Source organism: Lepisosteus oculatus, chromosome 5, assembly GCF_040954835.1.
Source record: "Lepisosteus oculatus isolate fLepOcu1 chromosome 5, fLepOcu1.hap2, whole genome shotgun sequence".
In the NCBI taxonomy this organism is placed as follows: domain Eukaryota; kingdom Metazoa; phylum Chordata; class Actinopteri; order Semionotiformes; family Lepisosteidae; genus Lepisosteus; species Lepisosteus oculatus.
The window spans coordinates 43,531,672-43,547,545 of NC_090700.1; the positions used below are offsets into that span (position 1 = coordinate 43,531,672).

The following is a 15,874-nucleotide window of genomic DNA, read 5'->3' on the forward strand; positions in this document are numbered from 1 at the left end:
TGGTTTAACTTCACTTTACTTATGACTATTTGTTCACCACGTAGATGGCCATGCAGTGGTAAGGTGATACTTAATAAGGATGACGACAGATAGAATCATCTCCTGTGAAGGTGAGGGCAATCAAGTTCCCTTGCTTTTATGAGAATGAGCCAGATTTATCATTCATCCCTGTATTACATCTGTCAAAGGCTAACTGGATTATTTTAGCAGGCAACAAACAGCCATGATTTTTACGTTTAAAAATGCACAATTCCGTACTGCTGCCTCAGCCATGCAAAACAGTAATCTGTTCACAACGGGAAAAGTGATTTTAACTCCTCCATTGCTGCACTTGCAACATGTAAAGTAAGGGCACTTCCAGAGCACCTACACTGGACCATAAGCAACAGAAAACTGAGAAGTAATTTGTCCTTTGGCATTGTTACCATTCGTGTGTGTAACCGATAGTGGTGTTAGTGAAAACCATTCAGGGCCAACAGCCCAGAGGGGCATTTAGGAGAGTCTAACTCCATGTTTGTGCCCACTGTGATTAAGTACTTGATGTTATCAGCTCTTCAAGTGCTCTGACCTGCCTGGGATAATGCCTTGCAGGGTCAGATATGCAAATGAAATGATGGTAGAGATGAACGGGGCGTCTGGAAACCAGCCTGCAGCAAATTTTGGCCATTGGAAAAGCTTGAGCGAGCTCGTGATGAACCCAGGGCTCATGCCCTGCACCTCTAGTTTCCACGTCAGCTGCACACCCAAGGGTGAGGCTGCGTAACGAAATGCTGGCGCAGTAAATGTTAAGCGCCTGTGTGAACTACAGCACACACCGTGTTGAACCAGAACTTCACAATGGGAGCGTGATAGAAAGCGTAGAATTTCCTGGTGATCGGCAGCCTCCTTGGCCTCACATGAACTTCTGTTTCTTTCTTCACCTCGATGTTGTCATTGATCCTTACTTCCCTGAACACGTCCTGGGAAAGCAAAAACGCAAAAACGCACAATGAAAGACAAGCATACTAGCCGTTTTCCTCACCGTTTTCACGCTTGAAATGGGGACAATTCACAGGAATGGTCAGCAGTGATATCCGTTTGGAGACCAACGTTATTCTAACTGCAACAGTGACTAAATCCTTAAAGAAAGTCAGAAGCACGAAAAACTGCACTTAAAAGATTTATTTAAAATACTCCACAGCTTCATTCAAGGCTCAGAAAATGATGTTCCAATGGTGGGGAAAAACACCAACACATTTTTAGAAACATCTGAAGAAGAACAGGAGTTAGAAACCTTGTGGGCTACGTAAACTGTAATGCTGCCATCCTGAGAATTCACTCTGCTTATCTTTTTCAAAACAGTGCAACAAATCCAGTCTTCAATTCCTTTTTGAGGAAACAAGGCCTCTGGAAAACAAATGGCACCACATACTCGGTTTGTCGTCTGGGCTGGGGTGTGGGCAGGAATTTTGATTTATCCCAGAACTTAAACGTATCCTGCATCGTAGCCCGGAGATGGCTCATGCTTAATTTTAAACATCCCAACAGAAATGCTTCTGCGTATGGCTTTTTAACAGAGGATGAGAACTGAACTGCCCAAACATTTACAAGGAGAACTTTTTAAAAATTCTGACCATCTGAATGTCCTCAGAGGGGTTCTGAAGGTTGTGCTCACTGTCCTCCATGGTCATTTGATGAGCATCCTGTGACTGAGGGATGTGAGACATCTCTGCTTTTGTCTTGTACTCCAGCAGAAGAATGGCAGGTGGGACTAAAATACTTAAAATGACCTGGGAAAAAAAATAGAAAATGCATCTGTTCCTCCAGTGTAACATGATTCATAGGTTGAGAATATCCCCTGTGAATTTTAACATTGATAAAAATTGAATATATTCTTAGAAATAGAGAAAACGCTCATATAGATCACTTTTCACTCATTTCTGATACACGCCTTTCCACGACTCCCTGAGGCAGAGGTGCTGGTACCTGTTCAGCACCTCATAGCAAAACTACCAAGGCAATAACAATGCAAAAAATATCAAGGCAAATCAAATAAAAATAAAATCTCAGCTACCCTTTCATGACCCTGTTCTTTGAGACTAGTTCTCAAGCTTATGTTTTTCCTTTCTTGAAAAATGTTTGTTCCTGCGTAATCTTATTATAAGGCCACAGCTGTAAAAACGATTAAATATGTATATGATAATGTTGGCTATTGCTTCTCTCCAAAAATACTCCTTTGAGCTTCTCAGATAAGATTTTAAAAATCCCAAGAGAACCGAACTCAAAGACAGCTTGGCTTGGAAAAGAAGAAACCTGAAAACTGTCCCTTTTGCTAGCCGGCTTAATTTTCCTGCCTGCTCAAATATTTGAAAACATGCTAACAGCAGGTCAGTTCACCTCCAGCACAGAACTGACTACTGCTGCAACGTTGCCACATCCATTCCACCAGACATTCACATGCTTATGGAGGTACAGGACAACTTAGCTGGCTTCCCACAACATCTGTGAACCTGTCCCACAGCTTCCTGAGCTGCAATCCGTTACTGTCACTCCCTACTCCCTTCTTCCCTTCAGCAAGATTGCATTAGCCAGGTCTGCTGTTACACATCAGTGATATTTCAGAGGCATGTGCATGAACAGCCTCAGGAGATGGAGAAAAACGATTTGCTACTACTTTACAATCAGAGAGTCAATGGACATAGCAGGTGGTGAAGCATTCCCACTATTTTGGACAGGGTGGGTCAATACTAAGGAATGTTTTGTAGGGCCATGTAAAAAACAATTTCATTTAAAACGTGCAAGTTACCTTATACCAGGAATTCTTTCTCATGTTCAGCCTGCCCATCCACATGTCTGACAGCAGCATCTGGGTACAGGTGTGAGCCACGAAAGGCCGCAGCCTGGAGGACACAGCCAGCTTAAGGCACGTCGAGTTACTCCAGTTCTTCAGCTCGTAGGTTAGCAGCTTCATCGCCATCGTCTCATCTTGTCTGAAGGACTGCTCCAGCAGGTCCACAGCCAGTGTGCCAAACTCACTGAAGCACAAAACAGTGACCAAGTTATTTTAAAAAATAAAATGAGAAACCAAAAGCCGGATACCTATGCAAACTGTATAGTATTGTTAAAAGATAATGTATGTTTCATTTTCATCCTCAAACAAGCTGGATTATGAAATGCAGACCTGTTAAACTCATTCTGTATGTGACCTAACATGAATTAAAATGTCAGTACATTACAAAACCAGCTACTGACCTTGGGCTACTTAAAAAAAAAAGCACTTCTAGAAGCACATTTTTCAAGAATGTACAGGCACTTGGACAGACTATACAGGTATTGCGCAAGAGTGCCAGCGGCTGCATTCATGCTGTTTGACATGCTTATGTCTGCACCATGGGCTCCTGCAGCATTCTTCACTGAAAAGGGCAATTTCGCACACCGTCACTGGGGACGACGGCACTAGAGCCGGGCAATTTCACACACCATCACTGAAGAAAGTTAACTTGATCTCAAATACTGTTTAACACAGGTTCTGAACCCTGAATGACACTGCTCCCCAGTGACTCCAACTTCAGGCAAATAATGACTGAAGTCTACGTTTCAGAGCTAATTTACAGTCATCCTGCAGTTTACCAATTTTTGCACAATGAAGACAGCAAAGACAGTATATACCCATTTTTCACCCAATGAACAAAACTATAGTTTTTCTATAACAAATGAAACCTCTTCATAGGCAACAAACTTATAGTACGCTGAGAAATACATGCTGAGGCTGTGATTCTTGGAAGACCTGGCCAGCTTCTTAAATCTCTTGCAAACGGTCTTAGACTTGAGTTGTAGTGTGTGCTTTTATTTTATTGTGCATTGTCTATGCAATCAATATCCATTATGGGTCCAAATCGTGTGAAAAAAAACTCAGGGTGGTGCTGAGAAAGCAAACAGCATGAAATAAAAACTATTTTAACTTAAATAATTGTTTCAAAATTAAATGAATGGATCGCTTAGATTGGAGTCAGGGTCAGTAATCAAAAGACATTTCTATCGCTATGAATGTGGCTGCTTCAACTGTCCATATAATGTTCAGATAAAATGACAAGATAAAGAGCATAGCACAAACAAGTGTTAGTGCTGTAAACTGTATAGCATTACATAGGCAAGAGATTTCTTTATTTCATAGTTTTAACGATTAAATTAATGATTGAAAGGGGAGATAATTCTCCTTTCTTTTACAATACAGTTAAAAATAAAGTGATTGGGGGAGGGTTGTTCACTGGTTGTCAAAGACCTGATCGGTTATTTGATGCTTTGTACATGCCGTATTGGTTTGTCAATGTTAATGAGTTAATCTGTGGCTAAAATAATGTTTTCCATTTTCAGCAGCTGTCTCATTCTAATGCAGGGGTGGTGTTGGGCGCGCTCTGGAGGGGGAACCACATACAAGTCAGAAAAATGAACATGGGAATTATGCTTTCAGTCTATGAAATTTGATTTAAGCCATATTTGCAAAATGGGGAAAGGCGAAAGGGGTTAAAAAGTGTTTTTGTTCTAAATTCTTACACACATACTTTGAATACTCCTTGAGCTCCTCGGATGTGTCATCCACGACGTCGCTCTTCTTGGCTTCGTAGGCCATCGAACGGCACAGCTTGCTGGCCACCAGGGCCTTGGCCATGGACTCCTCCCCGTGCTGCCAGAAGAAGAGGGACATCTTCTGCCTCTTCATGAGCACGGCCCACACCAGCAGCTCGTTGAAAGGGTAGGGAAAGCGCCGGGTCTCGGGGTCGTCAATGTCGACAATCTCCTCTTTGCTCTTCTTCTTCGACTGCTCAGTTGACGATTCAGGCTACAAAGAGGGGAGGGGGAAGGGAGAGTCCAAAGATTAAATTGTTTATTTTTACTTTTGGTGAGGAATGCGGCTTTCACATTGAAGCATAATGGTTCCAATTAACCAGTGAACAAAGACACGTCGTGACTACAATATTTACGTCTGGGTCAGGAAGTTTGAAGTTGCAATAAAATATACCATTCTACTAAAATGCATACATAAGCTGCAAAGAAATTTTACTTAGTTACATTTCTAAACTGTTTTCCATCAGCTTTTAAAACTGTATGAATCTTGTACATCCAGCCACCTGGGAGGTTAGTTACACTGGAACCCGCACTGTGGAATTCTGATTGAATAAAATGCAGGTGTCTGCGATACCTTGGGCTTGTAAGGCTGCGCAGTCTTAATGAAGTGATTGTGCCTGGTCTTCTCCTTCTTGTCTGCTCTGATAGTGAACGGCTCGTGATTCCTTCGCAGCTGAGACCCGCTGCTTGAAGTGGAATGCCGCCCAGACCGCTAAAAGTAATACACATTATTTCTTCAGGCAGGGTACATGATTTGTCCTTCACCTGCAATTCCACTGCATAGCCATGTGCAGAAGACACTCCAAAAAGGGACTTTCTTTGACGGTAATATGACTGTTTTTTTAATTAAAAATGTCAAGGTAAAACAAATGGTTATTCCTAACACTTATCCTGAATTCAGATTTCCACTATTACATTTTGAAACACCACCACTGTCTTAACCAATATTGTTTCCAATCTGGCATTAGTCCCTTTTCTATCATTAAAAGCTTAAAAACCTGGATTCTGCTCAAGACCTGATGCAGGCGCCACCTTAAAAAGTCCACAGTACACGGAATGAATGGAATATTGATTTTTCACTGATGTTATTCTTTCCCAGTTATCATGCAAAGCATGCGAAATTTAAGATCATAAGTCCTCACCCTGTTGTTTCCATGGAGGTTGTTGTAAACAATCCGAAAACGCTTTCTAGTATAGTTGCATCTGTAGGTGCCACCCATGAGGTACTCAATGACCAGACCCACATCAATGAGCGTGACTTTGTAATCTGGGGGGAGATTACCCTGCAGAGGAAGGAAATACGACACCTGCACTCAAAAGCCATGTCAGGATAACACCACGTTACACCAATCATGTGGGACATGAGAAATGTGATACACACTAGATAATACAAAGATAACATTTCTTAAAAAGGAGGCTACATCCTTTATTTGCACTTAAAAAAAGACACTAAGCATACCTGTACAGGCTTAACCTGGAGTGCACTTTTGGTGCGCTAAACAAAACGGGCTGGTAGAACTCAGCAAACCAGAAGGGAGGATAGAAGCTCTCGGTGTAGATAAAACACTGGTAAATATGGATCCAGTTTTGATTACCAACAGCACGAAAACTATACATATTATCATTCCAATGTGCTCAATCCGCCATTTTAAAAATTGAACAAATTTAACAAATACCTGTTTTACATCTCGCACAAGGTGAAACAGAGTGGGATTTGTTGGAGGTTGTTTCTTCAGGGAGGAAAAAGAAACAATTATTAACAAAACTGCAAGATTAAACTGTCAAGAAGAAGAAAAATAGGAACATCACTACATTGCATCAAGACTTAGCTGCAACAGAAGCTTTTTATACTCTTTGAAAACAACTTTTATGTTTTTTCCCCCCAATTAGAATTTCAACCCACTAGAGGAAAACAGAAATAAAATATCACTGAGTAGGATAATAAAAGTAAAAAGTACAATGTGCAAATGCTTTTGTTCACCCTTCACTCTAACTGGGACAAGTGGAGGGAGACGCTTTCAAATGGGAAGCGAGGATGACAGTTTCAAACAGCAGATCGCCTGCGGAACACCATCGTGAGCTCATACCGTGTTGTAGAGCTCTTCCAGACGGGGGATGGTGAGGAACTTGTGCATGCTGACGCCGTTCTCAATGAGGAGCTTGACAAAATCCACTCGGTCCATCACCAGGGCGTCCAGCATGGCCTGCTCCAGCGACCCCACCTGTGACGGCACATTACGCAGCAGACTGAAGAGGACACAGCTAAACCATGCTGCCACGACCTGCGGCATGTGTGTGATGGGGGCCGGTTTCAATCCTTCATAAGCCTCAGTGGGCTCGGCTCCTGCCTGTGTTGTCCCGTGCTGTTGAGAAGCTTAAGAGAACGGGACATTTGTCCTCTTGGAAGGAAACAGCTGCTGCAAAACCTGAATCACTTCATTTTTCAGTACCTCAGGACTCTTGCAATGGAATGGAAAAGCCACAGTCACTGACCGCAGCACTGGAACACTACAATAATCCATTTCTATATCCCAAATAGCAGAAACAAAGGGGTATGTTATAGGACTGCACTGGAGTCTGAAGCCACTGACTCTCCAAACCTGACTGGTTCCAACCCGGGTCCAAGCAGCAGCATGACAACATTAACCCTCCACATGCATCATGAGAAAGAAAAAAAATGTTTTTTGTTAAAATAAAAACTAGTATCCATGAGCATTTTGTTTCCATCAATTTCACATCTGATTATACTTGGTGAAATAAGACAAGTCTCTGATTATGTGGTAATGTGCGTTTACAATTTACAAATCCCTTCACAGAGATAATAAGCATCTGTTTTTTTTCACCGAAATGTCAAATGTTTAAGAGCAAGTCTAAGAACTAAGGTCACGGATCTTGTCTGTGTAATGATTAATCCCAAACATTTTATAAAGTAAACCTAGTCAGTGACATGCAGGCTCCATAAAGATGCAATAGAAGATTAAGTTTTGCTAAATAATCACAATGAACACTGATAAAGGAACAAAGATAGATCAGGTAAGATGATAGCTAGAGCAGACGAGTGTTAAGTCCTCACTATTCTTTACAGATACCATCTTTTCTTTTATAAAATCTGTGGAAACCCTGTTAAAGATAACAAAGCTATAAAAAGGAAGACTAATTTTAGCATTTCACTGTTTCGACTGATTGCTGAAGTACTAATACACTCTACTGACGGCGCAATTTGATGTAATTTCCTATTATCACCAGGATTCTGATCAGTACCAAAGCTAATGCTCAGTCATGTCTTTTCTGGAATCTAACTACATGAATCCAAACTTTTAGGCTCTACAGCAGCTTTGAAGGGAATCATCACATGCATTTTCTCTGGTATCACCTCCTACTTACCAGCCACTGCTGCCCGTAGACAAACACGTGGTTCTTAGCGATGTCCACTCGATCCCAGGCCAGCGTGAGGACCAGCTGGTCAAACGCAGATGCATTGGTGCCTGAAGCCAGAGGAATGCAAAAAGAGGAAAGGCAATGAATATGCAGGAACAAATTCAAATCCAGGGTAACACTCTCAAGAAAATGAGGATCAGGCACGGTGCACAAAGTTCACACTCAGAACTCCCATACAGATAAGTCTATTCTGGAAAAAAGAAGATGTTTAAACGAGGCAGGGTGGCACATAGATTTACTACTTGTTATTTAGTGAGGGGGTTGCATGCAGTTAATTGGGAAAGTTTATAACTTTATACTCAGCACAAGCTGCCTAGGAAATGGAACTGTCCAAATCCCCATGAACCTCTACACAGGTTCCCACCAGTACATCATGGGAGGACAGAACGTGAACAAGTCACATCCCTCATATTTACAACCAAGAGCAGCCAGCTGATGGGGAAGAAATCTGGAGAATTTTTAGGTTCTTCAATGGGAAAAAAAATATTGCAATCGCACACATTGGAAGGAACAGCGCCTTTGCTTTATTAAAACAAAAATCTTGAACAATAATAAAAATTTGATTGGCACTTTTGCGGAATAGGCAGACATCTTACTGGCTTCAGTGCTCAAAACTGTGGGAATGTTTATAAAATATATTAAATTCCACTGAATAAAAGTGTTTTGCCAGAACGAGCAAGTCACCTGCCGAGCCCTCAGTAAACAATTACAGCTTCTACACTGCAACACTGAGGAAACACCCACAGCACAGAGACAGTATGAGAGACAGTTCTACAGGATAAAAATGAAGGGAAAAGTCCATTTGGGGCTAAAATCGGGATACCTATATGCCTTCAGTTTTAAAGCCCAGTGACACAAAGGAAGCTGCAGGGAAACAAGAAGGGAATGACATTGAGAATTAAGTTATAATCAGACTTAAAAATCTTAACATGCTGCCATTCCAAAGCCACCATGGAATCTTGGGGGAACATGTCCAAGGCAAGATTCCAAATTCCTGAACACGGTCATTCAGCCTACAACTTGTGTTTACCAGTCTGAAGTGGAAACTTGAATCAAACTCAAAAGCTTGGCCACATGCCCTCATGCAACATAACTGAATCCCCAGAGGGAGGACGTGTGACACAGAAAAGCAGAGACCAACCAAAGACACAAGAAGCCCATCTGGCCCAGGAGAGGAAAAATGAAAAAAGTAGCACAGGAATACTTTAAACTGCAGACCTACGTCGACCTAATGCTCTCACACTTCAAAAAATACATCTAGGAAGAAAATCTCTCACTACATGAATGGATACATGAAAATTATTTCAGAGTAAAGGGGGGGGGGGGGGAAAACTTACCTTTCAACAGTGCTTTTAATATTGCAACATCAATGTCCTGGCTGTCCTCCGACCCAATGTGAAAGACTGTTATCTTTTTTGAAAAGAATAATAGTGAATAAAATTCAACTGCACAATTTACTTAATTTCTTACCGTCAATCAAGACTAATATGTTACTCAATATGTATCTGTAAACAAATCTGTTGTGTGACTTTTGTTGTGTGTAATTTCAGCACTGATGGATCTGTCCTTATTGTGGATATTTTCTGATTCAGTAACTTCCATTTTAAAACAAATACTTTTAAAACAAATACTTAGACATAGCTGCAATTTTGAGTAATTAATTGAAGACAAAACTGTGTTTAAATATTCATACCAGTTCTTTGCTCTTCATACATTCCATCAGTGCCTGGAACAGGTGCACAGCTTCACTCTGACTGAAGTTGAAGGTTTTTTTGATGGTTGAAATGATGTCACTTTCAATACCATCAGGAAGGCCTCTAAATCACAAGACAGTTCATGTCAGATTAACACTGTTTACAGTTCTGCTGCACTTTTTAGACCTGGCAGGTACACAAACCCCTGTAACACATACTATTGATAATGTCTCTGCTATAGTTAGAACATACAAAAACCAAAGAATTAAAAACAGCAAATCATATTTTTCTACAGCACCATTTAATCAAGTTTCATTTAAAGCTGGTTTGACATGGAATAATAACACCCAATCAGAAAAATGCATCATCAATGTTTCTAAAAAGGTTGGGTGTAAGGATTTTTTTGGTTTTAAGCCCCCTGGCCTGTGGGCGAGGAAGTCAGGCAGCTCCTGCAGAGAGAGGAGCTCCACAGGTGGAAACAGGGTGGAGAAAAACTAACGTGAGGAAGAGACGGGGGCTCATGGCAGTATTGATGGCTTTCAGGGGAAGTTAGAACTTGGTTAAGATAAGATCACTTTATTGACATATACAATTTCTTGTATTAGGAATTTGTCTTTTTGAATACCCCAGCTTGGTCTCCATGAGAGACACACACAGAGAAGTTTTGGGTCAGAGCGGAGGGTCAGCCATTTATACGGCGCCTCTGGAGCAGTTGGGGTTAAGGGCCTTGGTCAGGGGCCCAATGGAGTAGGATTCCTCTGCCGGCCACAGGATACGAACCGGCAACCTTCCCAGAGCCACCGCTCCGGCCCAGCCAACCCAGGTCACCGTCATCCCTCCTGAACTTTCATTAAAAACTCATTTTTCCCGACCCTACTCAAGTTGGCGTAATTAACAGAGTAACTTGAGTCATCAAGATTACTGTAATACATCTGCAGTTTTTTTTTGGTATTCGAGTGCTAATACATTCCCTCTGACTTTCAAGATGCCAGTCACACACACGCCTCCTGTTTCCGCTCCATGACACTACAAGGTTTTTAACACTGAAAAATGAATGCACCCCGATCTTGTTTATGGAGTTATTTTCAAATTTACCAAGTTTTAAGTCTTGTCATTTACTTCCTGCTAATTAGCATCATGCCATTCAATTTGCATGAAATGCTGACTCCAGCAGTTACAATGGAGATAGCATCTCCAGGGATACAAATACTCTTTATTTAAACACAGGTCATGTGTTTACACAACTATTAAGTTGTAAAAACTATACATACCTCCTTACTAACAACATGTTATGAAGGTTTTATTGGTAACCTTTATTCAAAACAAACATTTAGATTTATAGCTGTGATAGGCCTGTCTTATAGCAGTTCTATGTTTTTACATATTAAATGCGTGTTGCCAGATTTTGGAGTGTACAACTTTTTTAATGATGAAGGCATACATAAAGATATTAACAACATCCTGTTCTTAGAAGAATGAGTTTCTAGGTCAGATTTTTTTTGCATTAAATTGTTGTATTATTTGCTGAACTGAAATTATATTTTTGTTAATTGTTTAAATATTTACTTGTCGCACCTCTAAATCTTTGAGACCCCCACCACTATGTTTCTCGGGAGATCCTGACATTGCTCATTACCAGGTCCTTGGCAATTGAGGTTCGTTAGCCACAGTGTAATATTACCTCTGTAAATAACACACAGGGCCCATACTGCCTGCAGCAGAGACTGCTGAAATGGAATCAATGTTTTATCTATAAAATCCTTTCAAATTTAAAGCACCATGAAAACATTTGTCCTAATGACTGTTTACATTCAACCTGGAAATAGTTAGAGAGCTTTCTGACTGCGAGAGCTGAAAGGCTGTAGGACAGACCCACAGTGCCCAGCAGAGGGGTCACTTACCCTCCGTCCTCAGTCTGCTTGTGGACATAGGCGAGGATGTCTGCAGCCCGGCCTGTTCCTTCACACACGACCACGGGCACGGGAGGGCTCTCCTGCAAGTACTCCAGCACCGTGAGGACCACATTGGGCCCGCCTTCGAAGATCAGTGCCACCACCGGAACCCCCTGCCCGATCCCTGGCGAGCACAGACACACAACAGGCATTAGGCTTTCGCGCTCATGTGCAAGTTTGCGATGCAACAACTTCCAGGCAGCCCGTTTCCAAAAACTGAACTGCACTTTGCACTGAAAAGATACACCGAAACATTCATACAACACACAGAGGCAGTGAAAACCCATAATGGATTAAGAAAACCACAGGTGAGAAAAGCCTTTTACTTCAAATAAGTTTAAATAGATTCACAGTTCAAACAGCAAGACTAAAAACCAAGACAAACTTTATTACTGTGAACTGGTTCACATTTTTATACATAATCCAATTAATGCTGACTTTCGACAAATCACAAGACTTTGAGCCGGTATTAAAGAGAATCGCAAAAGTATTGTATAACTCATACTATTTTATGAACCCAGTTTCCAACGAAGATGATGTCATTAAGAATAATAATGAAAAAATACGCTTATTCTGGAGCATCATTCGGCATTAGAAGATGGCATAGAGGTGCCACATTGACGGACAGAAGATCAGGAACTCATGTAAAAGAAAAGCATGATGCAACAAATGTCTCGTACCTCTGCATTTAATGGAAATTATTATTTTGATGTCTGCAACACCTCGTTTAGCTTAGGTCAACACATTTTTTAGCATTTATTGTGGTGCTTTGCCACAGATGCTCAAATTACCCTATATTTGCAGACCACGTAATAAGCAGTCCACTGGAAGCTACAAGACTCCAGCCTGGTAATGGGTAATTTATAAAACCACACTGGCTAGCTCTTGAGATCCCAAGTGTAATATGGCTGTATGGTACAGGTCAGATTCAGGGATCTTGCAGTCGAACCTGGTTTTTAACATTAACAAAAACACCTGGGTATTTCTCAAGGTACTTCCTTTTTAGACAAACTATTCATTAACCCCGCTTCTTTCGTTTGTTTTCCATGCAAAAAAAAAGACGTAAAAATAGAAGGCCTCTGAACATTTTTGTTTTACTATCAGTCTCTTTGGGATCCTCCTGAGAGATGAGAGTGATCGCATGAACAGAATGTTACTATTCAAAAACCTCCATCAACCTGAGCAGTCTGGGGCCCGTTTCATACATGAACTCATTATGCACAAATAATCATGCACACAAGTTTGTGCGGATGAATAACTTCAACATCAAACCTCAAAAACGCACAGAACACCTTGAAACTCCTAAGAGCCAACCCGATCTCCACACTCAATCATCTTGCCCCAGAGAGTGAAGTGAAGGACGAAGTGCTGTAGCTCAACTGCTCAGGCGCGCGAGTCAGCCGAATGAACGTCTGCGTGCCAGAAAGGAGGATGCAGCCCAGTGAAAGCCTGCTCTCGGGTCGAACTCCTCGCTGCAGGGCGAAGTTGGCGCACAAACACTCAGCTCACGCGGAGATGAAGTGCAGGTGCTCACTTACTAGCATGGATCCTCTGGAGGTTGATGTGTTTTTCCAGCTCCCGGCGCAGCTTCACCTCTGCTCCGTATTTTCCCACCGTCCCATCGTCCACCAGGATGAAATGTGAATGGAGGTTATTCAAGACGTTCAGCTTGCTCAGGGGGTTTAGCAGTGTCTGGTACGGGGCGATCACCTGAGTACAAGACTGTTTCTGAGCTACTGCTTCTCACCATTAATCAGCACACAGAAACAAGGAAGCGAGCACACGGGAGAAAATAAACACGTTTGCATAAGCCAAGCTTGAAAACCGAAGATCAGTTTATAGTATAATCTTACGTCTCTTCCGATGAGGTCATTTCTGTTTTCAATCACTCCCCAGGGAGCTATTCCAATAGTGCAAATCTTCCGCGAGGATCTGGAACTGTGCTCTTTGAGAGCATCCCCGACATGTTTCGCCACACCTGTGCGTCAAAAAAATAAATTCGACCAAAGATCGGTCACAATACTGCTGACGCATTCCTTCAATGTTTAAATATAAATGCTTTTACGGTTCTAAAACAATTATTAAAATATACAAATAAGGCATGTAATAAGCTCTAAACCCATAGCTTTTTGTGGTTTCATTAACAAAAACAAAACAAAAGGCAAATTACAAGCATCAGCACTGAATATCAATTACAGGTGGTTATTAATGAGTGCACCACTCTAATTAAAACTGAACAGCAATTACACTAATTGGCATATAACGAGCAGTCGCAGACTGTTATTAAGTCCCAAGTGGTTCTGTATTACGGGCTGCAGTGCCTACATTTCTGTGGACAGACACGGCCATAAAAATAACCTCTCATTATGGTGTCAAACATTTATTCCCTCTTTTTAAATTCTTCAGATTTGCATTCATTCTGAGTTTTTAATTCCGTTTCTGCGCTTGCCTGTGTTGACTCCTCCAGTTAAAATCCAGGCTCCAGTCGTTACTGCTGCTTTAATGAGACCCTTCCCAATGACCTGCTTGATGCGGGGGTGCAGGTCAAAGTTCTGGATGCCACCGTGCACGGAGATGACAATTTTCGGAAGCTCCATCTGCCATTCTTTCAGCAAGAGGCGCAGAACCATTTCTGGTTTGGAGTCGTAGGAGAGTCGCGCATACTGTACCCAAGAGAAAACGGGGGAACGTCAATACACTACATTCCGCATGGAGTTAACAGTTAACAATGTTTTTTCAAGGTAACTGTCAGGCTTTTTCTTCTCTATTCTCACATAATCTGTAAGAGACGGTCACCCAAGACTGCCAAGGTCAAAAAGCATGTCTATCCGCCATTACTTTCCTTAGGCACATACACTGACTGTTTTTTTTTCCATGCAGAAAAAGGTTCGAGATGCCCCAGTGTGTGCTGCTATAACCGAGAGCCCCGCTGCCCGGGCAGGGCTTCAGCGCACCTTGGCTCTGTAAGAATGGGATCCGCCCTGGAAGTTGATGATGCCGTAAGCATCTGTGGGGCTCTCTTCCGTGTGCTTCTCCACCGACCACTCCTCCAGCTCCGGCATCTCGTTCTCACCCAGTTTCACATCGGAGTACTTCATGGCCAGGCTGGCCGTGAAGCCCGCGTGCTGTCGGACCAGCCGCCCACAGCAGCACCTGAGGACCCAGAAGTGTCAGCCAGGGTTAGTGCCCTTCAGTGCAAAAACCTCAGTACTGAGCCACAGTCTAGGTGGTCTCAGGGAGGTCTTAACACAAAACAGGAAAGAATCTTAAGACACTACATCCAGACGCTTTCCCAAACCAGCACCTTAAAGGGAAGAAATACCTTCATTGTGGTCTTATTTACATTGCTTTCATCATGTTACATGTCATTATGCACGTCTGCTTCTTTTGCAACACGCATCTCACATGAAACTCACTTGGGTTAAGAAATTATAACTCGCAAACCTGAAAACACCAAGACAGCAATTTTGCTGACAAAGATTTTTAACACTAACAGGATGTTTTAAGACTCCGTAATGAAACATACTAAATGCACTTGTTATTTCTCTGTTCCCATTGTCCTGTTCAAAATGGTTCTTATTTAATAACTATAAGAGTACAGTTTTATTTAACAAGGTTAGATATTTGTGAAAAACATTAAAGCAATCTTATTTTATGTTAAAGCAATGTTTATAGTTCTACAGAAGTCTCTTTTGCACACATCAGTTTAGCTTGTCAATTTATTTGAAAATTATATGCAGTGTGCTCTTTTGTTTTGGGTGTTTCTAAGTGATCCTGAAGAGGAAAGTACTGTCAGGCCAACTGTGAGCACAACACACCGAGACCACGAGGCCTTGCACACTAGCAGGGCCCCCCACCCCCCAAGACGTGCATCCTGACTCACAACGCCTGGAAAGCTCCTTGTTTCCTGAAGAGGGGTGGTGCTGGGTCAGTAAGACAGGGTTTGTCTTTGAGTGCTTAAATAAACATTTGGCCAGTTCAGCTGACACCCCGAATAAAACAGCAACGAGCCTGGGCCAGCAAAAAGCTACACATATGCAGTCCACCCTACGAAGACCATCATTCACCATCCTCTAACCTCAGTACCCAAGAGATGGCTACAAGCATGGGAACACTTGTACGCCTCCATTGGTTTCCCTTACCTGTATGCTAAAAAGTTATACAATAAGTGTGCAATGAAAGCAG

At 42.0% G+C, this 15,874-nt stretch overlaps 1 protein-coding gene across 5 annotated transcripts in view; it reads right to left on the reverse strand.

Annotated features, from left to right (window-relative positions):
- trpm7 (transient receptor potential cation channel, subfamily M, member 7) overlaps nt 1–15,874 on the reverse strand; it is a 53,556-nt gene that overhangs the window by 18,856 nt on the left and 18,826 nt on the right. For 4 of the 5 annotated variants that reach the window (XM_069190479.1, XM_069190480.1, XM_069190478.1 and 1 more), the window contains exons 4-19: nt 14,644–14,842; nt 14,139–14,352; nt 13,543–13,667; nt 13,228–13,399; nt 11,639–11,813; nt 9,737–9,860; nt 9,381–9,453; nt 7,990–8,090; nt 6,693–6,827; nt 6,282–6,335; nt 5,748–5,888; nt 5,180–5,317; nt 4,542–4,819; nt 2,786–3,014; nt 1,614–1,769; nt 816–959 (exon numbers count right to left, since the gene is read on the reverse strand). In XM_069190479.1, coding sequence (XP_069046580.1) covers nt 816–959; nt 1,614–1,769; nt 2,786–3,014; nt 4,542–4,819; nt 5,180–5,317; nt 5,748–5,888; nt 6,282–6,335; nt 6,693–6,827; nt 7,990–8,090; nt 9,381–9,453; nt 9,737–9,860; nt 11,639–11,813; nt 13,228–13,399; nt 13,543–13,667; nt 14,139–14,352; nt 14,644–14,842 — 2,458 coding nt within the window. Of the gene's footprint in view, nt 1–815; nt 960–1,613; nt 1,770–2,785; nt 3,015–4,541; nt 4,820–5,179; nt 5,318–5,747; nt 5,889–6,281; nt 6,336–6,692; nt 6,828–6,850; nt 6,980–7,989; nt 8,091–9,380; nt 9,454–9,736; nt 9,861–11,638; nt 11,814–13,227; nt 13,400–13,542; nt 13,668–14,138; nt 14,353–14,643; nt 14,843–15,874 lie in introns of those variants that run through there. The other variant, XM_069190481.1, reaches the window with a different exon arrangement.